This window comes from Eurypyga helias, unplaced genomic scaffold, assembly GCF_000690775.1.
Source record: "Eurypyga helias isolate BGI_N326 unplaced genomic scaffold, ASM69077v1 scaffold659, whole genome shotgun sequence".
NCBI classification, from domain to species: domain Eukaryota; kingdom Metazoa; phylum Chordata; class Aves; order Eurypygiformes; family Eurypygidae; genus Eurypyga; species Eurypyga helias.
This window is the reverse complement of record NW_010273693.1, coordinates 98,447-124,902: the sequence shown is the minus strand read 5'-3', so window position 1 is coordinate 124,902 and position 26,456 is coordinate 98,447. Positions and strand designations below refer to the sequence as shown.

General features: G+C 42.8%; 1 protein-coding gene across 1 annotated transcript in view; it reads left to right on the top strand.

Moving 5' to 3' along the window:
- The first annotated feature begins 6,642 nt into the window (after positions 1-6,642).
- RYK (receptor-like tyrosine kinase) overlaps positions 6,643-26,456 on the top strand; it is a 42,001-nt gene continuing 22,187 nt past the window's right edge. The window contains exons 1-8 of the mRNA XM_010159544.1: positions 6,643-6,765; positions 8,495-8,594; positions 9,757-9,891; positions 11,912-11,968; positions 13,269-13,413; positions 17,183-17,283; positions 19,036-19,161; positions 21,803-21,889. Coding sequence (XP_010157846.1) covers positions 8,531-8,594; positions 9,757-9,891; positions 11,912-11,968; positions 13,269-13,413; positions 17,183-17,283; positions 19,036-19,161; positions 21,803-21,889 — 715 coding nt within the window. The 5' untranslated portion in view covers positions 6,643-6,765; positions 8,495-8,530. The remainder of the gene's footprint in view (positions 6,766-8,494; positions 8,595-9,756; positions 9,892-11,911; positions 11,969-13,268; positions 13,414-17,182; positions 17,284-19,035; positions 19,162-21,802; positions 21,890-26,456) is intronic.

Genomic DNA, 26,456 nt, shown 5'->3' with positions numbered 1-26,456 from the left:
TGAGCAGAAGGGAAGAAAAGTTTCTAACCACAAGGTGCAGAAACTGGGTTAGTACTGGTGGATTTGTGCTGGCTGACTTCTCTTTCAAGCTTGACATTGAACTTCCTTCAACGTTCTCTGACGTCTGTGTTATGAGAGTGAAAAGCTATTTCTTTCTCTCTCTCTTCCTTAAGATTTAACTTTTTTTTTCCTGTGATATTTTTCATCACTCATCTTTTCCAGAGTCTCATGGGCTGCAAGGCATTTAAAAGCAAGTATTGCAGCCCAAATTCCTGATCAACAGCTATAACTGGCAGACTGGAGCATTGTGGAAAACTTAAGTAAAAATGCAAGTAGAAGGCTATAATTTATTGCTTGTTTTATTAAAGGAAAGTTCACTTTCCTTGTTGTATATACTGGATATGTAGAGATAGGGTATAAGCAGTTTTTGTGTGTGTGTATATATTCCGATGCTTGGTATTACATTTCCAATAGTTTGCCGTTTTCTAAATGAAATTGATCCATGTGGATCAGTTTGTATTTGATTTCCTCATTTTTTAACTCCCAGTTGTAGTTTCAGCCCTGTGTGAGCTGATTGTTGAAGTGAACTAAGACGACTTGCTCTGGGAAAGTGTTCTCTACCCTGAGGAAAAAAAAAGGCATTTCAGTAGTCAAGAGCTGATTTTTAATTCTTCAGCCACGTTTCCTTGTGCTTAGGCTGATGGTATGGAAACAGAATTTTTCCAGCACGTCTGTGGAACCTGTTGCAAAGAAAAGAAAACTTGGGATTTAAAGTCAGTGTTTCAGACTTACAGTGTGTTTTTAATGAAAGGAAAATGGAAGAAAAGAATGATACCTTTCTTCAACAAGGTAAATTGTCCAGTGTTGGGAGAATCCTGTGTTTATGGGGGAGGTTGCACAGACTTGGGAAGCGGGTGGTGGTGAAGGGATGTTGAAGCTTGAGGTTCATATTGTATCATGTGGATGTTCCTCCTGGAGCGGTAGCTTCTGATCTGACCAGAGGACTAAACAGATGAGCTGCTTGGGAGTGGAGGTGTCACGTAAACCCCTGAACAAATAGAATATTTGTATGAAGATAATAACTTGTTTAACTGACTCTTCTCAATGTATTTCTCCAGCTGTGAGTCAGGAGCAGGAGTGTCTTGCTTTGGGAGGGCTGTGCTGGTTTGGTGTCACACCGCAGAGCTTTCTCAGCTGCTTATGAAGAATCACAAATTACAGACTGGCGTACTAAGGAAATGGGCACTAATTCAGTGATATCTGTACACAGACAGGAATCTTCCAGAGGGCCAGCCAGGCAGCTGGGAGAGCCAATTAGCTCAACTATCGTTACGAAAGTGCTGTTAGATGAAAGCTACTATTCATATTGTGGCAAGCAGATGACATTGCTCTTCCCAAAACACTAACTCCTACATTGCACATTCATTTGTGATTTTAGACAGAATCTTCCAGAGTTACATTATGAAGATTTGAAGTCTGTTACCAGGGGTAACAGACTCCTAAATGTTGTTGTCTTAAAGAAGATTGCTTTACTATTAGTGCTTGTTATAGGGTAGATTTGCTTCATGAGAATAAAATCTAATTTTTCCCATGCTGACAGCGGCAAGTTTCTTTTGTATATTGTGCTTAAAAAGAAGAAGGGAAAAAAAAAAGTTGAAGCTAGACTGCATTTACTCAAGGGCATTTGAAAAGTGTTTTGTTAGACTGCTAGACTGACATGATCCAATTTTGTCATGAACACAAGGGCTGCTCAGCATCTTTTGCATTTGGGAATGAAAATTGGCCTCTCCCTTTCTGAGCTTCTTCAGATGTTTTGTTATGCTAAACAGTGCAAAGAATGACAGACTTTCTCTATGGTGCTGCTTAAATTTACCTTTTTGTTTGTGTTCAACTTTAATTTATTCTTTCCAGTTTGCGCCCAAGGATGGGCTGTACAAAAATGTGGAAGTTAATAATGAGATTTGGGGGTTGCCTGGGTAAAAGGGTGGTGCTTTTTCCTTGAAGTTAAAGCGTTGCTGTTATGCAGGTTGGGATGGGTTAGTCAGGTCCAAGTAATGAAAAACTGGATCCTTTAGTGCTCTGCATTGTCTGCTTACAGACTTGGGTAAGGAGGCTTGCAGAGCAAAACTGCAGCCAGTGTTTTAAAGCTGTTCATCGTTGTTGGACAGTAAGGTTATTTGATCCATGTGGATCAGTTTGTATTCGATTTTCCTCATTTCTTAACTCCCAGTTGCAGTTTTAAAAAAACAAATGAATTGAGGTCAACGCTTTAGGCTGTCTAATGATAGTGACTTGCTTAATTTAATACCATCTTTCCAAGCGGCCTTTGCTCAAAGCGTGCGTTGGAAAAAAGCCTGGACTCTCTGGGTAAGGTAACATTTAGTGTAAGCTCTAAGTTAGTGCTGCTGCGTTCCTGGCCTTCGTATGGCATGCTCCTGAGCATCCTCACTAATTCAGGGAGTTAAACTGACTGAGATGTGTTCCTTCACTGCTTTTCTATTCCCCCTGCATTAGCATTTTGCCAGCTTGGCTCTCTGGATTTGGCTTCTGCAGGTTCAAATAAGGAACCTTGCGAGGTGGGTGTCAGTATGCATGTCTGAAGGAAAGAGGTGAGATGCAGAATTAACTCAGAGTTAAACTGTCGTGCTAATGGAGCCTAACGTGTTTTTCTGCAAAATGTTTTCAGTGTCTACTCCAGAGAGAGTTAATTATAGCACTTAATCGCGCTGGAAATCTGAGCCGTGAGGCGGCACAATTTCGTTGTGTGTAAAAAGGTACGTAGATAACAAGGAACAAGTCTCTGATTGAATAGAGGTGGCTCACAGCCCATCCTGGGTGAACGTTACCTGAACCTGTTTGACGTTTTGCCAAGGCCGATCGCTGTCCTCTCGATCCACATCTGTGGGAAGAGAGGCCTTGGACGTGGTCTGCCTGGCGCGTTTGCAGGCGTAGCCTTGTCCGCCGCCTTCAGCAGCCCAGGGCGGTCGGAGCCTGGCAGGCTGCGCTGCGGTTTATCTGGGCGAGAACTGAACCTGTGCGACCCATGTGGTGTTGAGAAAAGCTAAAAATCTGCTAACCGTACCCGCTGCGGAGCTCTTGAGCACGCACGGTGCTGCCGCGTTGCCCGCGCAATCTCTGTGGGTATGGGGGAATGTTCTCTTCCTCGAAGCGGAAGACTCCGGAAGCGGGGGAAGCCCAGGAGTGCAGTGAGCAAAGTGATGGCGTCGAGGATGTTCAGACCATGCGACGGCTCTGCCTTTCACCACCCCTCGCCGCCGTGCCCGGCGCGATCGCTTACCTGTAGGTACCTCCCGGCATCGCCGGTGATCGGCACCTGCGCTCCCTTGTGCCGGGCAGAACACACCTTCTGCCTGGCTGCCTGCCCGGGGCGCAGGGAAGCTGCTTTTTTTGGGATTGGCTGGTTCAACTGCAGGTTTTTTTTGCGTGTTTTCCTGGCCTGATTGAGATAAATTATCTATATAAAGTGCTTCAAGGATTTGGGATTGAGGTGGGGGAGGCAGTGGGGGGTGAAAAATTAGGGATGGAAAGAAGGTCTGGAAGCACAACATGGAGGATGGGAGGTGGGGAGGTGGGAGCTTGTTTGTCTGGTGTAGACACAGGCCCTTAGCTGTGTGTGGCAAATGGAATTTTGTCTGTAGTTGGCTGATGGGAGAGGATGGGCTGTAGGGGAAACGTTTTAGTGGCTGATAAATGGAAAAAAACACCATACAGTATTGAAACACTGATGTTGGCCAAGGACCTATCTACCGGTGTCCAGGGTTTGGGAAGGCATTTATCCAAATTCATAGAAGAAAAAGATGTAGTGAGAAGCTGTTGGAAGATACAGCCTGTTAGTTTAGGAAGTTTGTGATCCTCAAACGCTGAAAGCTCCCGGTGAAGTGTGACTGTGTATTTACTTTTGGCTGTATATTCTTCCCTGGGCATTTTCCGTAGACCCCCGACAGAAACAGGATGCTAAGGCAGGCAGTCTTTGGCCTTTTTGTATGAGTTAAGAGCTATGCTACAAAACCTCTCAAAAGTATTTTTATATGCCACTCTTTTAGAGCATAAATTTTTGAAGCTATACAGCTTGACATTGATTCTCATGCTGCCCTTCCACGCTGCTGTTGAAATTCATATAATCAGCATCGTCTGTCAGTGTGTAGCCTTTTATGGCAGTACCATTAGTGGTCTAATCAAATTACTCTGTGTTGTACCACTATTAAATCTTAAAGATTTGATTGATCTTCTGTAGTATAATTTGGTTCTGCACACCTTTAGATATTGCACATCAAGACATTTACACCTGACAGCTTCAATTGGGATTGCCTTTTACGTTACTTTTATGAAGGCCTATTCTTATAGCAGGCAGTTTTATTGCTGTGTATCCATTTGATTTCTATGTCCAATTTATCTACAAAATTTATATTAAATCAAGGATTATCACCTTGAAAATCTCATGGTGTTACAAGTCCTGAAATTCTGGGTTTTTTTGTGAACCTCTAATTGCTGGTGTCACTGTTTATCAAGAAGAGAAGGTTGTCTTTTTTCCAAAAGCAGTTTCATTGTTCCAATTTCATTGTATTATCTGCTAATCCTTTTGTCCTTCTAATTTTCTTTTATTAGCTTGTACTTCCTGGGTTTGATTTGAATATTTTGAGTAAGGTTACGCCCATAAAGCTTCCCATTTTCTTGATGGGATCTCATAGCAAGTGTGTGATAGCGGTGGGCTCTTCTCCACACCCCTTCCTTGTTTTTTAAATCGGAGCTGAATTTCCTGCATAAGCATGTACTCAAGAAAAATTATCTGAGCAAGTTATTTTGGAAATTTGCTGTTTCTTTTATGTGTTTGCAAAGTTCTGTTTTCTTTCAAGGTGTGTATGTGCTTCCCCCTCCTCCCTACTTTACTGGTGGATATGCTCTTGCATTTGCCATTTATTGGTGAGTGGAAATATGGACAGATTGGAGAAGAAAAGTTTCTTTCTTTTTTTAATACTGTCTCAGGCTGATTACATTCAGCACTTAAGGCATCACCCGCACCTTTTTCTGTTCAAGACCTTGTTTGAGAGCGTTCCTTGCTGGGATTACTCTGTTCTGTTGATTCCTTCCGTGCTTCCAGTCTCTAGGGTTCTCCCCCTTGCCACCCCCCAGTATCTGTGATTATATCCTCTTGGGTTTTGATTAAGTTTTTGGACACTAATGAGCCAGCAGGGAGTAAAAGTGGTTAAGAGGAAGAAGAATGAAGAGGAATGTCTTGGCTGCCTTTCTGTATCTTGTGAAAAGAAGGTGGATTAAATAGAGCTCTGGAATAAGAGAAGACATCACTTTGCACTGATCTGTGCCCAGTTTTTGCACTGGGTGGGAGGAATTACTTCTCTCAAGTTAATTCTCCCTTTCTTCAAATGCAGCCTGTTTACACAGTTCCATAGTTATCTTTGTTTTTCTTAAAAAAAAACCCCAACAGCCCCATCCTTTCTTGATTCTCTAGATTCTTGGAATAACTTCAGGATGCCTTAAATGCAGTCATCTCTGAGTCACAGCCTCTCCAGTTTTCTTGACTTGCTAGCCATAATAAAAATCACTCCATTATTTGCATTCCCAACTGTACTGTGAATACTTCAGTTGAACTCGGTTCCCCCCGCGTCGATCGTGCGTGGAACGCGCACCTCTCCGGTTTGCCTGGTTGTTCTCTGAGCACGTCATCCATTGCTGAGCCTCGGTGGCGTTTAACTGAGAGCAGTGGAGGAAAAGCTGTATGAGACAACACAAAAAGGTACTGACTACAAATGCAGTATGGTTTTGTCTTGAGGATGTGGAACTGAGATTAATTTTACAGCTGCAGGGAAAGGGGTTATCTTGTAGTGCTTGCTTTACCACTAATTGCTAATGACACCCAGGGCAAGCTTAGCATCCTACCCCGTATTCAGTGGGACCTTGGAATGTGTGCTGCCAAAAATAATGGCAGCTTTGGTATTTTTAATACGAGTATGCATCCTACTTAGGAACATGCACCTCAGTGCTCTGTAATAAATAGTTTTGTGGGCATTTTGATTCTCTAGGGTTATTCAAATACCCAGAAAGCAAAGGGTATGCGTAAATTATTAGTACTACTTGGTGCAAAAGTGTCATTCCTCCTCTCACTGCTTGTGTGTAATGGTCTAATTACCTTGAAGTTAATTCCATAGTGCTTATGTGTCTCAGACTCAAGAAGTGAGCTATTCCAGGCAGAATTACCTGCTGTTAACAATTTGATAATCCAAAGGACTTGGAGTGTACACGCTTGTAAATAAGAGCAAAACTGGACCCGTGAATCCCATAAGCAGATGAGTACATTCAGGAGAGTCTGTAATAACTCTTAGAGGGTTGTATGGAAAGTTGTATTTTCTTCCATTACATTCCAACTTTTTACCTCTTCGTTAGGCTGCAGCATCTCTGGAATAGTTGCTTTGTAAGGATTTGAAACACTGTTGTTAATGCTGACATGCATGAGCATTGATCTCCAAAACTGCAACTGGATTTATGGACTTGAAGAAGTATTTGCTGTAACATTCAAATACAAGTGGAGCTGGTGGTACCGAGAGTTGTTTGTCCTGGTGTGTTGCTGCTGGTCCTCTTCATCCCTGTCTTTTCTTTCTCCTTACAGGTCTTGATGCAGAGTTGTCTTATGTGAGGAATGATGTGGTTAATCACTATGCATTGTCCTTCAATCTCTTAATACCCAGCGAGACCAACAATCTCCACTTCAGCTGGCATGCTAAATCCAAGGTAGGCAGGTGTAACTTCAGTGTTTGAGTACTTGACACATGATCAATACTGCTTAGTGAATACCCACTATTATAATTTAATGGCTTTTTCTCTTTGCAAAAATTAGCATATGCTAGGTGCAAAAGAATTATTTGCTTGATTGCAGGCAATAAATTAAGATTGTATGTATCCAAACTGTTCCTTTCTTGCTTCAGAAAGGTTAAGCAGTTCTTCTGAAGTATTTTATACTACTTGGTTCTGGCAAGCTACTGGCTGTGGAATCTCTTCTGGTAGTGTGTTGTACACATGGAAGGGACAGTCATGAGCTGAAGCCTCTGGAAATCAAATGTAGAGCAATTGTGTCTTAGAGCTTTCTAGAAACACATATTTGGAGACAAAAAGAACCTGTAAAAGCAGCATATAGTATGTTATTGCCAAGACCCGATTAAATGGAATGGGATTTTTGTTTCAGTTAATCACCGTGGCTGGAACATGCAGCAACAGCTGTCATAAAGATTGCATATGCTTTTACATTTTGAAGGACTTCCAGTTACTTAACAATTTATTTTTGTATATGAAATGATCTGTTTACTCTCTGCCAGATGTTAATTCTTTTTTTTTTTTTTTAAACTTGAGTAATAGTTATTCTTCTGTCCTTAAGTAGGAAAGACTGCAGGAGGAGCAGGATCATTTAACTCCACCAGTGCAGTTTCTGAAGATGCCTTCTGCCAGTGTTTTTTTGCTTTGAGGTGTAACTCCTTATGATATGTGGATTTTGGCTTGCAGCTGGTAGAGTGAGTAGAGTGCAAGCCAGCCTTTCTACTTGATAGCGTATTCCACCTTCACAGGCAGTTCAGTCGCTTGCTGTTTGAGTAGGACCTTTGAAGGAGTTTCCTTGTTACAACTCCAGCCATGAGTGACCTGCATCACTGTCCCTGCACTGAGTTTCCTGTGGCCCGTGTCTGAATTTTGAGTAGGAATTTCTGAGCTTGTGTAGCCCTGCTTCCATTGCTGTGATTGCACCACTGCCTCTTCTGTGCTAACCTTGTCGGCTGGGTGTAGCGCAGTTTATAGGAGCTCAGAAACTGGGTTATGTTTCTACTGTTGGCATCTTGACTGAAAAATAAATTGACAACATAAATGCATCCTATTATGTTTTAGAAGGGAAGAAAAAAAAAAAAAGACCTAATAGGGCAAACAAAGTCAAACCAAATTCATTCAGCTGAGTGTGGTGGGATAGGATGGATTTCTAACAGGAGCTTATGACTTAGTTACAGTAGGTCCTGCACATTTTTGAATCAATATTTGCAGAATCAGCTTCTTAAATGGAAACAAAAATCTCGACTACAGTTGAGTAAACTGTTTGTAAGCAATTTTGGCTGAGTAGTTTATACAACTGACTAGAGGAGGGGGAATTTTTTGAATTCCTATGGTTTTAACAAACTGGCTTTTGAACAAGCAAGTTTAAAAGTGTCAGCAAGTGAGGTTCGTGGTGGGTTTTTCAATACACCACTTAAAGGTCTGCCCCAGATTTTTGAAGAATGGGTTCTGTTTTGACTTTTCTTAATTTGGACTATCTCAGAAGTCTGATATAAGAAACCCTGAATTTGAGCACCTAAAATCACCAGCATTCTTTGAAAAGATGATTTATTTCTTTTTATTTTCAAGAACTGTGAACAGATATGTAGCATTTCCTTTCCATGCTGCAGAGATTTCTCATGTGTCTTCCATCTCCCAACTATTGTTACAGGTTGAGTATAAACTGGGATTTCAGGTAGACAATCCCATGGCTATGGCTATGCCCCAGGCCAACATTTCTCTCCAAGGAGAAGTTCCTCGCACCCTTTCAGGTAAACTCCCCACCCCTGCAAAGCGCACAGCTAGTGTGGATACCGAGAGTGCTTTCTGTGGTACTTTGTTTTTTCCAAAATGTGTGTAGTGTTGCATAAGAGTGTAATTTCTTCTATATTAAACATCTGTTTACAGGCCTCCTGCAACAGTTATGCCATTGCTGAAAGGGTGTTATGGATTGAGACTATTGGTCTGAGAGTAATACTTTTTTCCCCCTGTTCAGTGGAGGATAATTTTCCTGAAGAGGAAACATGACATTTCTTATGTATATATACACACACAAGGTTCCCCTTCTCTTTCAACAGCAATAATAAAACAATAGTAACAAGTGCATGAATTTCAAAATCCACACCTTTAAACTTCGCTAGCCTATAGAGATGATGTTTCAAGATGTGTGGAAGTCGTGGAGACATTGAAGTGTTTATGGCAAGTTTAAAACTAAGAGAACTGTTTGGAGTATATACTAGCTCCTCTGTAGAATTTGTACTAGAAACAATTGCATTTGGTTCAGGAAATGTGCCAATGACCATCATTCTTGCTTGTTCAAGTACAGTTCCTCACCGTCTTGTGCTCTGTTAAATAATCAAAGGGCAATAAAACACATGTTGTTTCGGTTGTGTACCCCTTTTTGTGAAAGCAGACACTGGAGAATTGAGCCTGTTGTGTCTGCTCTGTTGGCATAAATAATACTGATACATAAGCTAGAAAGTAAAAAAACGTCGTATTAGTTTAAGCTTTGATTTTATCAGATTGGCAGAGACCAAAATATTTCAGCTTAACGGTTGTGAAAAAAGCTAACCTTTGTAGTATTTGAAGAAGCAGTGAGGAAAACTAAGTTTTCTGTGATAAGAGGATTCTCTTGTGATGACACTTGAACTCCAAAGCTAATGGATGTCTAATGGTCGTCTATCCACAAATCCAATTTTAGTAATGTGTAATCTTTTAATTTAATCTCAGTTGTATTAAAATCTATGCCCTGTAATGCTTTAATAATTGTCAAAAATGACTAGGCATGAATACTGAAATAGCATTTCTTAATAGCCAGTTCTGTAAAAATGTACATTATAATTTAAAAAGACCATTGTCATGTGAATGTTGCTTCACCAAAATGTCCAAAAAGTGCTCCAGTAATTGTCATGCCTGTTTGTTGTCTGTTCACAGTGTTTCGTGTGGAACTCTCCTGCACTGGCAGACTCGACTCTGAGGTCACAATACTAATGCAGCTCAACTTGACAATAAATTCATCAAAAAACATCACAGTTTTAAATTTCAAACGAAGGAAAATGTGCTACAAAAGTAAGACGTTAACTTGCAAATATTAAAAAGCTTTTAGTGCTAAAGTATGATAGGAAGAAGGAGTGGGAAGTTGTAAGATCCAGGAGATGAGTAACAGTTCCCGAGAGCGAATGTTGTAGAAGAAAGAAACCTGGTAAAATTTTGCCTTTGGGAGATGAAAGGGGACTTTTGGTAAAAGCAGAATCTGATGGTTGAACAAATTCCCCAAGTGTTCTGCTGCACTGACTGGCCTGTTGACATTTACAGCAAAAAGCATTTTCTCTGTGCTTGGAAGGAAGCTATGAGTTTCCTCAAAACTGCAGTGCTCTGAATATTCAATTTGTTCTAACAATTTCCAACCAAATCTACTTTTAGTTTATAAATTATGTGATTGACTAAACAGCCAGTTGTAGGTTTATGTAAGCAGATCTTTAGTGGTACGAAGTGGTCTTGGTAGATAATGCAGACTTGAGAAATCCCACATCAACTCTTCCGTGTGTTGATATGGGAATCTGCAAGCACAATTTCTTCTCGGATGGTTGCTGTCTCCTGGTGCTGCTTCCTAGAAGTAGTTTCATAGATGTTGGAAGATTATTATTTTTGGAGAATCCTTAGAACTGTACTCAGAAATGGCTGTGGTGTCCTGTTCTCAGGCAGCATATGAGGGTGGCCATCTATTCACCTGCTCCTCCTGGCTCTGTTCAGTTTACTTGGAGCCTTTGAGGACAGTAGTTGGCTTTTCAGAGGGAAGTTTGTGACTTCTTTTAAGTAGGATGAACTTCCAGAAGGTGTGGGTGGAAGAGCTAGTGTGACTTTTTAGCGCATAATTTGGTGATAGTTGTGTTCCTTGCACTGGAGGAAAGATCATTCTTCATTCGAAGTGTATCTCTTTCCAGTGAAAATGGAGGTCTGCCTGATAGTGTTGATGTTTTTACCTTTATTTTGTGTTTTCCTAGGTCCTTTTTCAAAAGTTCTAAGTGGGGGAAGTCAGCACTGCTTATGCACTCATAGCTTATTGAGCTGCTGGATGAGCGGAGGAAGTTTCTATAGGCACTACACAGCTATCGGGGTGTGCGAGATAAAGCCACTTCCTAAATTATGCAGAAGTGATTCTGGCAAAGATCATGTTTCTGTGGGTTCATAAAAATGTCAGTGACTTTTTTTTGATGTTCTGATTGGAATACAGCATCCGGGGATTTCTGATTTCATTTAGTGCCTAAGTTAAAAATATGCAGGAACTTTTCTAGCATTTTGCTCAAGGGATTCGTAACAGAGCAAAAAAAAAAAAGAAGAGAAATTCTTGTATTTTCCCTCCCCCTTCCCCAGATTACTTTTTCACAAGTTTATCAGGCTGAACTGGCTTGCCAAGGAGTTGGAAGGGGCTGTGCTGGAGAGGAAGGAGCTCCTCACGGCTGGAAGGAGGATGTGCGAGTGGGGCTGTGCCTTTGCAGCCAGAGATATCCCTTGTGTTGCCCCAGATGTGTGCGAAATCCTTCTGTTTTTAAACACCCGTGACTGTGCCATCAGCCGAGAAGGCACAGAGCCCCATGGCTGCACCTCTAACCTCTTCCTAGGACGAGAAGTGTTAGACTGGAGCCAGAATTTCTTTCCTATGGTCAGGGCAGTATTGATTGAACATTCCAGAAATTATTTTCTGTCCTGTAGTAACTGACTCTGTGAGGTTGTTGTTCAGTGTCTTAGCATTCACTCACGTGCTCTGCACCTCCTCTTTCTGCTATCTGCTGCTTTGGACTTTGGTGGACAAGCCAGAGGGGTTTTTGAGGTAGGTAGATTCAGTGGGTTGAGCGTGGCCTCATGTATCAGTGAGGAAGTATCTGACTTAATGTGTCTTAAGTGTGACTTTTGTTACACAGTGGTTAGATATTTAAAATGGAAATCTAGAGGTAACTGTGGTCCTTAAGTCAACTTGCCTATTTGGAAAAGCAGATTTGTTTTTCCAGAAAGGAAGCAATTGATTTTCTGGATAGGACTACAGCACTGAATGTATACCAAACCTAATGGTTTTCTCTTGTCTGTTTAGAGCTTGAACCAGAAGTAAAATCTCCCGTATCTGACAAAAACAGCAGCAAGGCTCTCTGTAAGTAATTCTGAGCGTACAACTTCCCTCGGGTGTAAAAAAATTGTGACTTTTTTCTGTTTCCACAGCATTCCCTATGAAAACACTCCACAGGCAGTCTGTACTATACCCAGTATTTAGCGGGGTTTTTCTCTGTAATTAATTACTTTACCTAGGAATATATACTAGTGAAGAAAACCTATTCCAAGTCTCCTAACAACTTTTTATCATCTCTCAGGGGCTCTGGTTTCCATACATGACTGATGTATCTTCTTGACATTAGGACTGGTCTGGTTTGCTGTTTGACTTGTTAGTACTGAACAAATTGGATGAGGTGGTTTCTCTTACTCCTCTTCTAGCTGGAAATATCATCGACTGACTGTGCTCAGCCTCTGTGGCACCCAAAATGTAGACAGTTTTCCCCAAACGCTTTTTGAACACGGAGCGCGTTGCTCAGTTCTCTCTTTACCATCCGCCATCTCTTCCAGGGCAATTGCTCCGCACGATGCGTGATGTAAAAACAGGGGTGGCTGGGGCTGCTGCCTCTTCATGCCTCCCATCCCTCTCCCTATGGTGCTGCTTTGCACTAGCTGAAGGCCAGTGCAGCAGACAGCCCTCCGCAGCCGAGGTGCAGAATTCTGCCCTAAATTACTGCACTTGAGATCCTGTTGAAGAAAGTTTAGCTCCCCGTTAATGCTGCTGTGCTGAGGTGTAGCTCAGGGGGATGTAATCCACCATCACAGGCTCTGGCAGTGAGTAGGAACTGCTAGCACCCTGCATCTAGGTGTGCGTCCTGGTGCAGGTCACTCCTGCTCTTCCAGCCCCAACTAGCAAGCCTGTGCCGCTTGCCACGGTGGGGCTCAGTGGAGCCACAGCTTGGGTTTGTTCATGCTCCTCCTGTGTTTGCAGCACGGGAGCCATGGAGCAGAGTTGAAGGGTTGTGCAAGGTAGAACCAGCAAGACAATTTTGGGAGATTCCTGTCTAGTTTTTATCCTTCAGTAGGAACTCTTCTTTTGTCCCAGTAAATAAATAGAGGTATGGAGTGGCTCGCTGGGCCCTGCCCCACTTTGCAGTGACAGGAACCATGGTGCCCACCCTTCTTGGGGTTACCGTGGGCTGGCTTCTGCTGCTGCTGGGGCTGGGTACCAGGGCACCTTGGGGGCGAGTCTGGGAACAGCAGCACTGCCCTCCCACAACATCAGCCTGCTGGGAACTGCCAAAATGTCATCGTTTGTGGGTTTTTTTTGCATTTGTTTGGTGTGATTTTGTTTGGAGTTTTTTTTGAGAGTGTTTCAGTAACTTTTCACCTTTCTATTTCAGTCGATCCTGTAAATGCAGCTCCCACCACTTCCACCCGTGTGTTTTATATCAGTGTGGGCGTGTGCTGTGCTGTTATATTCCTGGTGGCAATAATATTAGCTGTCTTGCATCTCCACAGCATGAAAAGGATAGAGTTGGATGACAGGTATGTATTCAGGCTTTTCAAGCGTGTTCTTGGGACACGTTTACCCGGATCTGTGGGAGTCCTGGTCTCAAAATGAGCACTCTGCAGTAGCTTGCAATTTCTGCTCTTGATGTCAAGCAGAAACAATTACTGCCTGCCCAGTTGTGCTAAGTGCCATGCTGCGGAAAGACAGCACTTGCAGGTGCTCGGCTGTAGATGGAGTGGGAGAGTTGTGGCTGTTGAGTTTTTGCCAGAATAGTTGTGTGGAGGACACACAGTGGGGGAATTTGGACAGAATCAGGTCTATGGGGATTGTTGGGATTGAAGGAAAATTTGATAGATACTTGGGTAAACTAAAAATATTTGCTTTTACTGACTTGTACCGGAGCTGTATTTCAGCTTTCTCTATTTTGATTGATTTACCGGTTCATTTTGGCCTTCAGGTAAGGTTTGAGGGGGATTACATCTGGTTGGTTATAAAGCTGAAAATGGGCTTGCTCTCAAGTGTATTTTCAATCCAGAAAATCCAAATTGTCACGTGCACGTGAAAAGGGCTTGTAACGTGAGCCCAAGGGCAGCACGGTCAGCTGAGCTGGGATTAAACACTGAGGCGGAAGGGAGGCTGGAAGCAGGTGGGCTGAGGCTCTGCCGGGGCTGTGAACAAGTTGCATCAGATGCCACGGTCCAGAAGCAGGCAGTTTTGAAACCGAATACTTCAGAAAGCAGTCGGGCCCGTGGGTGGTCACCCACGTTGAAAGGATATCTTGAATGGTTTCTGCTCCTGCCTGCAGCCTAGCTCTGTCTTTTCATCTCCCTCTCTATCTGTTCGGCTGTTTCTTTCTGTTTTTCTTCCTGCCATTTACTCCGCTGGTGTCCCCAGACCACTTGGTTTTTGGGGGGTCTTGGTGGAGTAAGTAGTTATAGTTTTTTCAGTGCTTGATTAAGCAAAGGACTCATCAATTCATTTATGCCTAATTGCATACTGAGGGTTTTTAATCAATAGAAGGTGTTAAAGGATGTGTGGCTTTTTGCTACCGTAAGGAAAAGCGTTTCACTGGAGTGTGTGAATAGTGTCATTTGTGAGTTTGAGATACTGACTCAGCCTAGAAGTGTGATCAAATGTCCTTTCATCCACTCCACTACACTTGATTCCTGTGGAGATACAAGCTACAAATTAGTCTAATGTGAATACTCCGTGGCTTGCAGGTATTAAAGAATTGGCTCTAAATCGTAAGTATATGGCCTTCTGATAATTTCTGTGAAGCGCAGATAGTGGGATTTGGTTCTTCAATTTTGTGAGCCCAAGGGTGTGTGACCTGATAAAACCTTGGATGGGCTCCTGGCTAAGAACTGTGGTCAACTAGTGTCACAGAGGTGTAACAGAGGCAAAATGAGCCTGAAAATCAGGATCTGTGGAATTGTGTTTTCAAAACACAGGAGCCAGCAAAGAGACAGCGCGGTGCTGCTTCAGTGCTTGGTTGGGGAACTGGTTCAGTGTTACAATTCAGCCTCAGCGTCGTGCACTAGCATCACAGATGATCAGCGACTGTGTGATCTTGCAACTAGTCAAGGGACTCGTAAGGGCAGAAAAAGCTTTTGATTTGGTTCTGAGTAACAAGCTCAAAATGTTGCTGTAAAGGGGCTCTGAATCGAAGATAACGGCGTTAGGGTTAAAGACCTCACAGGAGCAAGAGAGGCTGAAAAACCCACTGCTGTTGCTCTTAATTTCAAAAACCAGAACTAAATAAAAAGGGGGAAGGCTGTTAAATAGAAGCTAAACCCAGGCAGCTGAGTTTATGGGCTGCACATGGACTGTTTAAGAACGTTGTATTGGAAGTTCAGAGCAAAGGCTTGCATACCTCCTATCAAAGGCACTTGACAAAGCGCCAGAGAAAGTTGGCATGGCTTAACAATGGAATAATGGAGGTTATTAAAAGCAAGAAGGCATCGTTCAGAAAGCTGACGTAGCGTGCAAGTGAGAAAACTAAGAAAGCTTATAAACAGGAGCAAGTTAAACCTAAAAACCAGAATGAAGCCAACCAAAAAGGTAGTTTTTCAAACTGGCCACAGACATAAGTCTTTTTTCAGACTTGCCTGCAGTGGGACGCCAGCCAAAGAAATCTGTAGGGCAAGTAGGTGATCAGGTTACACAAGGAGTTTCCAGCCATAGCAGGAAAACGAAACGCAAGTTCCGCATCCGTGTTTAATGCAGTGACCGTGCCAGAGCACTTCTTTCCAGGGAACTTGCTGGAGAGTGGATCATATTAAAGCAGTTTGTAGATGCAATAGTGCAAATGGTTAAAATAAGCAGGAACAAGTTGCCAGCACCAGACAATATTCATTCAAAAGCTCTAATGTGGAGTAGCTGGACCACCATCAGCGGCTTTTAACCTCATCCTGAAAACTGTGCTGGAACCGTACACCTGTGAGATGGCGAATGGGGGAGTCACTTTACAAAGGCTTCCAGAGAGAGATCAAGGCCAGCTATAAATCAGTAAGCCTGATGTTTATATAGTGAGAGTTAGTAGGTTCTGTTCTAAAGAAGTTGTTCAGTCCGTGCACCTGTGATTATGGTATAATGGGGCAGAGCTGACTTGGCTTTCTGTTTTTAAAGGAACTCTTGCTTCAGATCTAACAGTGGTCCTTAAGGGCAACACCAGGCATGTCTAAAACTCCTACAGGGATGGCTAGCACTGCTTGGTCTGTGCTCACTAGTGGCCCAAGAAGCAAATGGGATGTTGATTATTTAGCAAGGCAGAGGTTTATACCCAAAACCAATGGCATCTTTGTTCTCCAGATATAGTCAGCAGAAGGGGAGAAGCTTTTAAGTTTCAAAAAGCAGGGGGGATGTTTGTGTGTGTTTGGGAGGGAGATCAAAAAAGCTTCTTCCAGCCCTGCCATCTGAGGTAGTAGCAGGTACTGCCTTTGCCTGCAAGCTTTCTCACCTGTTCCTAGGCCATTACAGCTACAGCAGCTCTTTTGGTGGGAGTTTGTGTGTGAGGATAAGACAGAAAACATCCTGCTATGGTATAAGCTATGGTTTGCCTGTCTCTTGAGTACTACATCCAGCTATGGTTATCCTACCCAAAGCAGCACATTGTAGGTGGCCGTGGAACGGGCAATAAGTATTTTTAGGGAGAGGAATGACAAAGTAAGCTAGGGCAGTGTGGTCTGTAAAAGAGAGCTGAGACAGGTGCAGCAGCACAGGGCAAACAGCCGTTTGCAGGAGTGATCTAGGGAATCTCTCTTTGATATTTGCTGTGGCATCGGAACTAAAGGGCAGCAGGTAGTGCTGGCAGCTGGCATGGCCAGGGCGAGCTGGAAATCACTCTGTCTGGAAAAGTCTTTGCAGGGTGTTATGGGTGCCTCTCCATCTGCTCAGGCTGCTGCTTTTGGAGTTTTGTAGTCTTTGTTGATTCTCAGTGGGATGTTGGGACCATGAAACAAATGCAGATAAGTCTTCTCTGGAATATAATAGTCCTGTTGTTTGTGGTATGACAGGGTGGTTCTTGCAATAAGTGTTTTGACACCTTGATTTTTCAACAGTGGGGGAAAAGTACTGGAAAATAGAACAAATTTTGCAAAAATTTTGAAGTTGTTCCTGCTCCAGGGACATAAGACTCTTATTTTTACTTACCTGAGATACGTTTTAATGTGGGAGAGACTGTAAAAATGCCATTCTTTCGAAGTCTATCCTTGAAAAGCTTCTGGTTTTGACTTTGGTACATAAATTTTTAATTTATTACAGTGGCAAGCAGTCATGTTCATGTTTGTTTTTGTTTTAAAACAGCATTAGCGACAGCAGTAGCTCACAAGGTTTATCCCAACCTTCCACGCAGACGACGCAGTACTTGCGAGCTGACACGCCGAACAATGCGACACCAGTAACCAGTAAGTGTTAATCTAATTACAGATACTCTTGGACACAGCTAGGGTATTTGGTGGTAGGGGTCTTGCCAGTGAGTGGTGTCATCTTCTTGCTGCAACCTGCAAAGGAGATGAGTGGGGAAAAAGCTTCACAAGTGTGATGTGTTCGTGATTTCATTTTGCCCACAGCTTTGCTTGAAAGAACATTAAACTGTTAAAAAAAACAGTGAAATCAAAGGACGGGTGGCAGTGTTTTATATAGCATCATAGAATATTTTAGGTTGGAAAAGTCCTTTGAGGCCATCAAATCCAACTGTTAACCCAGCTCTGCCAAGCCCATCACTAAACCATGTCCCTCAGCATCTCATCCACACACCTCTTAAATCCCTCCAGGGATGGGGACTCCACCACCTCCCTGCGAAGCCCATTCCAATGCCTGACAGCTCCTTCCCTGAAGACATTTTCCCTAATATCCCATCTAAACCTGCCCTGGCACAGCTTGAGGCTGTTTCCTCTTGTCCTGTCACTTGGGAGAAGAGACCGACCCTCCCCTCTCTGCACCCTCCTGTCAGGGAGCTGTAGAGAGCGATCAGGTCTCCCCTGAGCCTCCTCTTCTCCAGGCTGAACACCCTCAGCTCCCTCAGCTGCTCCTCACAGGAATTGCGCTCCCAGACCCTTCCCCAGCTCCGTACCCTTCTCTGGACACACTACATTATTTAGTAGAATAATTAATTTTAAAATTAAAAAAAAAAAAAAATTGCATGGAGTTTGGCAGAAACTGTAGAATGCAACTAATTCTTGAGCTGTTTTTTCCCTCTTGCCACCTGATGTCTCTCCCCAGCCACCTTGTTTTCCATCTTTTATCCCAGATCACGTTCTGCTGTTGATGCCCTGTCAAACTCAGGTTTTTAGGTTTCCCTCTAAATGAGGCTTTTTGGTTAATATGACCTCTGGAAACTTGTTACTGAGCCTCTGGCAAAAGGGGAGAGGAGGGCTTGACACGAAGGTGACCTGCAAACCAAGCCCATGGTGATGATTAACCCTCCTCACCTTGATGAGTGTGCCTAAATGGGACCTGTTCGCTGTGTTCAGTCTGGTTTCAAAATGTCTCTTACCTGTTTTGGGATGCCCCACGTAGCACAGGGAAAACAAATATACGAAGAAAAAAGGTTGGCTGCATGAAATAAACAGGAGGATCATTCTCAGTTTTCCCACAGTCATATTAACCTTGTTTTCAGCAACGTTTAAGTTAAATATAGTGATTATTAAGATTTTTCTCTAGTGATTCATAAACTTGTACAACAATAGTCAGACCTCTCTGATTAATTAGTGTATCGAGAAGTCTAGAAGTGCCAGAAGAGGGCACTGGTAGGTTTAGTTACATCCTGCCCGGGGTAAGGCATCTTGCTCACTCTGTCAAGTCTTCTGACGGTCTCCAACTGAGATCATTATGTCTGTGTTGTCAGGGAAGTGCAGCGTCGGGTTAATCAGCCTCAGTACATAAGGAGGAGTTTTATTTACTTGGTGTCAATAACGAGACTCAATTGCATGACACTGTGTATGAATTCCTGTGTGATTTTTGTTCCCAATCCCCTGGTTTATTATATTCACATGACTTCTGTTGTGTGTGTTCTTTAATACTATAATCTTTAATACATAGGCTTTAAGTGCATGCATGTCTCTGCACCTGTAGGTGGTGCTGAGGTGAAACAATGTGCTTGTGTTCACGGTATAAGGGTATTTATATTGGTTTGTTTGGCTCTGCTGGCTCCTCAGGTTATCCTACGTTACGGATAGAGAAGAATGATCTTAAAAGTGTCACTCTAATGGAAGCAAAAGCTAAAGTGAAGGACATAGCCATCTCCAGGGAAAGGATAACTCTGAAAGATGTGCTCCAAGAAGGTATTTACAGGACTGGGACACTTGCTGACTGCAATGTGGTGTATATGTGTATTTTTTTTCATAGCTAGTTTTTTCTAAAATTAATCGTGGCTGACATTTCTGACCATCATAGCACTGGTGGAGGAGGAGGAGAAGAATGATGAACGATGTTTGCATTTGGGGTGTGTAGGGGGGTGGGGAAAGCAGTTTCCAGAATTCATTAGAACCAGGGAGCGACTAATTGTGCTCAGTAAATCATTCAGCTTGTCTGTCTTAATAATCTGGTCCTTTAAATAAAGGTAAGGGTTAGATGGCTAAGGAATGAGGTAATCCGTTGGCGTGGTAAGTGGCCCAAAAGTAAATCCTGTGAGTTACTGCAAGAGAGCAGCTCTGAACAAAAAAATGCCATGAAAACAAGAAAATCCACAGCCCACAGAACCCTCCAATCATCTAAACTCATCATCTCAATTTAATAGCTTCTCATTTGGAAATCCTGTCAGCAGATGCAACGTTGACAGCTCTGATACAAAAAATACAGAGATTACCTGTTTCTTCAGTCTTGTTTAATGTTTACTTTGGAAGTGTTCATGCACAACATGAATTGGTATTTGGTGATGTTTAGTATGGGAAAATGACTTAAATATTTAGGAGTTTTTGTCATTAATCTTTACTGTTGCAACTTTAAGTGTGAGTTCCCTGAGCCTTGTGAGAAACCAAACTTTCCAAAGCTGGACATCTGAGATACTCGTCCTTTGGAGGTAGAACTGCTAAATGCTTTGCATTACTGTCTGAAAAACAGTGGGAGGATGCTAACTCTCCCCATTTAATATAAGCCTCTAAATCTCTAAGGAGGTAGCTTTGTGCTCAACTCGGCGGTTCGCACGTGGGATGCGTTTTGTGTTCCTTTGGACTGTCTGCTGCCTGTAGCTGTAATGTTGGAGCCATCCCATAAATGACTCGGTGCTGCAGCTAAGCTTCAGATGTACAGCACTGAGTGACAGAGCTGCCCTATTCTGCGAGATGTGACTTCAGTGTCTGTTAACTGGGTCCACACTGCATTTAAGGCTGGGATATTGCTTCTTGGCCTCCATCTGGTATTTGAGTCTGTCAGAACGTTCAAAAGTTAGTCACAGGACTAGAAGATGGATCCTGATGAACAATCATCAGTTGCAGTTTGGGATTATAGCAGAGTAGAGCCTCTGTCAACTAAGAACAAAAGAGCTTCGGAGGGGAAGAAACGAATAATAGAAATGTTTGTATGAAATTCTCAAAGTTCCCAAGTGCCAGTGGAACTTAAATGTATCTTAGAGGTTTTGGCCAGAGACATTATAAACTTCAAGTAGCTTCCATAAATTAACCTACTTTAATGATTTAAAAAATTATTAAGGACTTTTTACAAGGGCCTGTAGTGACAGGACAAGGGTTAACAGGTTTAAATTGAAAGTGGGGAGGTTTAGATTAGATAGCAGGAAGAAGTTCTTCACGGAGGGGGTGGTGAGGCACTGGGACAGGTTGCCCAGAGAAGCTGTGGATGCCCCATCCCTGGAAGTGGTCAAGGCCAGGCTGGATGAGGCTTGGAGCAACCTGGTCTAGTGGAAGGTGTCCCTGCCCATGGTAGGGGGGTTGGAACTGGATGGTCTGTAAGGTCCCTACCAACCCAAACCATGCTGTGATTATGGTTCTGCTGTGGTGTACCAAGTTGGAAAATGAACAGCCCCAGGTCTGAGAGCGTGCAGAGGAAGAGGGGTCTGTAAGGCCTTTTGAATTGCTGGGCTCTTGCAGCACCTGGTTCTGAATCTGCATCGAGCTCATGTTATACTGGATATGAGACAAAAATGTAGGTGTCTTTAAAAAATGGTTTCCAATGGAATAGCTGCGCTTTAGAAAGTGGAGCAGGTGTTAACAGTAAGTGGAGCTGTACCATTTTCTGGTGAAGCAGAGAGATGACTTGGGTGTCCGGTCTGGAATATAAACAGCATGATCTGCAAAAAGCCCAGAGGAGAGTGAGGCAGAAGTAGTGTGTTCACAGTGCTGTCTCTGTTACAGCATGCTGGTGACACACAGTTCCTATGAAGACACAAGTCTTTGAAGTTACCATTAAAAAACCACAAAATGACAAAACCCCAAACTATGGACCATACAGGCATGCTGTGTTAGTCCTGCTATGTCTGGATAGTGGATTGCTTGACAATATTTTCTAGTCATAACTGCCTTTACATGCAGTTTGGAATTCTGGAGAATTCCAGACCTGCTGGATGAGAAAAGGATAGAGCTGGGTTTTTTAGTGCAGACAGCTGATAAAGACTGAACTACCATGAATAAACCTATCATCAACATCAATACTTAATTTAACTGGTTTCTGTTGCTGTCATTAGTTCACTCTCATGCTTGTCCCTTAGCTTTTTGTTACCTAAACTTTTAGTGTTTACTAGGTATAGTTCTGAATCCAGGACTGGATTCAGTGCTGGAGAGGTGGTTGGGATATATATATATAGCAGACTTAATAGGGCATGTGGGACTTGTGCCTTAAAGGCTGTTTTTCCTGTGGCCGAATCATTTAAGAAAACATTACCTGAAACAGATACTAAATTCTGTTAACATTACCAGTGTATTTGTGTATTTTTACCACATAATACTTACTAATTCTATGTTCTCTTCACAGGCACGTTTGGGCGCATTTTCCATGGGATTCTAATAGAAGAAAAAGACCCCAGTAAAGAGAAACAAGTGTTTGTCAAAACTGTTAAAGGTATGTTTACATAAAGGAGGCTTCTTTTATGACCAGTTGTTTGGATTGTGGTGCATGCTGAGCGTATCAAATCTGTCTTGGAAAAAAAAAAACCCTCCTCCCCAAAATATGCAAATGGCTACTGCTTAAAAAGCAAAAGCAATTTGGATGCTGCCTTCAGCCAGAGAGAACAGAAATCTTATATGGAAGAAAAATGCATGTGTTCTCCACTAGTGCCTTCAGTTACTGCCTCTCGAATATTTTGCTTATTATTCTTCTAAGTAAAAAAATATTTGTGTTTTTCCCCTAGCATGTCATTGCTCTTTCCATCTACAGCCTTCTCCCTTGCAGATGGCTGAAGATGGCACTTGCAAAGCATCTTAAGAAACCTTTAAAACATGCATGGTTGTACAAAAGAATGAGGCGTGATTTCTGCCATCCTTAAATTTTGCCTACTGAAGCACGAGTTTTATCATTTAGAGCTTAATTTTTAAAAATATAGTATCTTTGTTCAAGTAGCATGTTGTGGGAGTGATATAAATTGTGATAGGTAGACTTAAGAAACAACAAGGTAAGTATAGATGAAAACAGTTTTACCTATATCCTACACATGTATTACGTGTATCCTATGCATCCCTTCCTCTACACTCATCATTGTAAAGATTCTCTAGTAGCTCACTAGAGTTTTGCTGAGTTCCCTGTACAATAGTTGCTTCACCAGGTATTTTTGCCATTTCAATTGGGTGTAGTATTGCCTTTGGTTTTTCATTTTACAACTTCTTTAATTCTTTCTTAAAAAAAAAAAGGCTTCTGTAAGAATACCAACTTGTTTTCATTTTTTTTTGCCTGCTTACAATTTTTAAAGATACTAATTATAAAGAGGAAGGTGGGAATTAGTGAAGCTGCTACATTTTGTTGGATCTTTCTGCTACCCATTTATTCTGTGCCATTTTAATGAAAAATATGGGGCTTAAAGAAAGCAACCTCTATATTCTTGGTGTGTTTCTCACACAATCAGACCCTTGTGATAATTAAAAAAAAAAAAAAGCTTAGGTGGAAAGCCACTAAGAAGATTCAGGGGAGGAATTTTTAAAGTCAATCTGATTGGGAATAAAAGTAGCTGAAAAAGGGCTTCCTACTTCTTGAAATGGTCTGAAGGGGCAGTTTGGGCTGGGTGCTGCTGTGTTCTTTCGCTGCACGTTGTTCTTGATGTAGGTGGGCCTGGCAGGGTGGTGTGCGTGGGCAGGGGAGGCAGGTCGGTGTCCGATACAATACCTGCTGCACTTACAAAATATGTTGGACTATAGAAGGTTCAGCTGGTCCGTACTCTGAGTCAGGTTCCATCTGTGAGTAACCAACACAGTGCGAGATTCGCCTCCTTTCCTTCACTCGTCATCAGCCTGGGATTCACAGAGGGCTGGACAGTGAGGATTTGCTGCTGTCGCTTTTTTCCTGCTGTCTTCTCTTGTGGATGTTCCTAGATGTAGGGTGACAATTACTCTCGTAGTCACAAGATACTTCCACTGTTTCTTCAGGAGTGGTGGTGCACTTTCATTCTGCAGTGCTTTTCCTCCCTGCTGAGTCTGGAGAGGACTTCTGAAAAGTACATATGCTGCCTCACTGGAAGATGTTGGTAGCTACCGTTTAGCATGATGGTGGTAGCTAGAACCATGTCTGCTGAAGCAGTCATAGCCGCAACTGAAATAATGGTCCTCTTATAAAAAGGAAAGTGTTTTCTTGTTGTGACTTCTAGCAAGAAGTAAAGGAGCATCCTCAATTAAAAAAGAAGCATGCTGCTTTGCGGCATTTTGGGAACTTTTCCCGAATTCTGGTCTCTTCTGTTGCCCCTTCCTGCCACACAGTTCTGATTATCATTTTGGTTTTATTTGATATCGTTTCCAAAAGACTTTTCCCATATCATGTGAACCTGGTGCTCCTCTGTGCACGATGAGGCTAACGTGGGGCCTTGTGTTCCCTTAACCTGTGATCCCCTCGCTGTGTTACTTGGTGGTTCTCTGCCCTGATTCAGAGTCAACAAACGCTATGGCTGTTGTGAGCCAGGGCAGTTTGACATCTCTACAGCACTACTAAGACGCTTGCTTTTTATAGCATTGGGTTAAATGACAACGTTTGTGAGGACAGATCTTAATTTAGCTGCCTCCCATCACCGCTTGCTAATTGCTTTACCAAAACGGGCCTTCCAATCCACTCTTGAAGCCGCACTTCTCCCTTGCAGCGCCTTGTATCTTTGACATCGCACGCACCCCGATTTCTCTAGCTCTTCTTTTGCACTCAAAGATTTGCTGGCTGCGGTGAACTGGAGCACGGTCTTAAGGGAGTAATGGCATTCAGATAATTGTCTGTAGGGAATTTCTCAGCTTTATAAAGGATCTATATGGACAAAGTTTATAATAGATTTTGCTGATACTTGTCTGTGAAATAATAATGGTTTGGGCAGCAGAACGTTGCTAGGAAAATAACGATAAACATCCCGCTTCTCCCTGCAGCAGGTCATTTGCAGTGCTGCTATTAAGCTGCTTTGTCCCCTGGCTGTGATAGCTGTGTGTGCAGCTGGGTCATGTAATAAGTTGGGAATTTATCTGCTTGGGGAAAAAAAAAGGCGCAAAAATATTCTTAATCAGACTTTTTTCTTGATCGTGTTCTTTCTGTGACCACACACACTCTGCTGTTTTGGCACAAACACAGGAGTAGGGCAGGACCACAAAAGTGAGATGGGTATGAGAACTATTAAACTGACTTAAGTATCTGTGTTGCCAAAGGCAAGAAAGGAGCCTGAGGGTCATGGAAAAGAAACAAGGATGAAAGGTTTTGTCTGTGTAGCTAAGTTATCCCCCCAAAAAAGCATGGATGGATCCAGATCTCTTTTGTTTTACCTAGTGGTGCACTCAGAAGTTGATAAAATAGTCGAGTGGTACCCTGAATGACAGTAAATAATGGGAAGGGGCCCAGCTCTGTTGCCCTTCTCTTGACACGCTCTAGCACCTCCTGATTAACTACTGGACATGTCCAAGGAAGCCCAATAAGTAGTATATATGGCACTGGAAGGCTTCCTTGTGCCATGGGCAGCTCGTGTGTGTTGGCTTTTAGGAGAAGACCTCTACTCTACTAGGGAAGGTGTCAGGAGAGGGTTAATGTGCCACTCCAGTAATGGCTTCTGAATCCTGCCCATTAGAAAAACCTGGGAAGAAAAGTCATGCCATAGCTAGAACAGCAGGTGCGTATCATCATGGATCTCTCCTTTCCTGTCTTCATCCTTCAGTTGGTAGCATATTTATAAGTTCCATAACCTTTTAGGAGGGGTTACTTCCAAATAATGTGGACGGAGGAGAATGTGCTGTCAGTTTTCTCATCTCCTGGGGAAGATGAAAGTTGTAGCTGACATGCTCATCAGTCAACAGTTAGATATGTATTTCCCTGCTCTGAGAGGAGTGTTTGCAGCATTGTCAGTTTGCCTTGTTGCTATTTTCTTACTTCTCCATGGGCTTGATTGTTTTCCCCAAAGGATCAAAAACCAAGGGCGGTTGACAGGTTATGGTAGTAACTGCAGCAGCCCTTGCCACTTTCATTTCCTGATGGTTTCTAGCCCTGTGGTAAATACTGAGCATTACTATAAACCAGAACAGTGCTAACTGAAATCAAGAAGCCTTGTTTTTTCAGCACTTAGTACTTGTTCTCCTTTCTGAAGTGATCTGCGCTTTAAAGGAATTGGTAATACATAAAAACTGAGAAAGCCTGGACCTGCCTACCTTTGTCCTGAGAAACTCTTGTAGTGAAAAAGGCCATTCAGAGAGTGTGTGAGACTAGTTTCCAGGAATGTATTGTATTCCCTGTTTTCTCAAGCTTGGATTGACCTATTAGGTCAGACTCTCAAAGGGCAAATTCACTCCTAATAAAGCATGAGGGCAGGAGGCAAATAGATTGGAGTTTGCTTGTTTAGCATGATTTGACTAGCTTTTCCTGTGCCACAGAATTTGTCTAGGGTCTTTCATAGAATGGTTTGGGTTGGAAGGGACCTTTAAAGGCCATGTGGTCCAACCCCCCTGCAATGAGCAGGGACATCTTGAACTAGTTCAGGTTGCTCAGAGCCCCATTCAGCCTGGCCTTGAATGTTTCCAGGGATGGGGTATCTACCACTTCTCTAGGCAACCAGTGCCACTGCTTTAGTGGCATAAAAAAAATTATTCCTTATATCTAGTCTAAATCTCCCCTCTTTTAGTTTAAAACCATTGCCCCTGGTTCGATCTTAACAGCCCCTGCTAAAAAGTCTGTCCCCATGTTTCTTATAAACCCCTTTAAGTACTGGAAGGTGCTATAAGGTCTCCCCGGAGCCTTCTCTTCTCCAGGCTAAACAACCCCAACTGTCTCAGCCTGTTCCCATAGCCTCCTTCTGATCTTGCTCCAACAGGTCCATGACCTTCTGATGTTGAGGGCTCCACAGATGGACACAGTACTCCACTGTCTTCACTGTCAAGGGCACAAGCCATACCCGCAGAGTCACAGAAGGCAAGGGCAGGGACTGGGAGAATGAATAGCCACCCATGGTTAGAAAGGAACAGGGTCAGGAAAA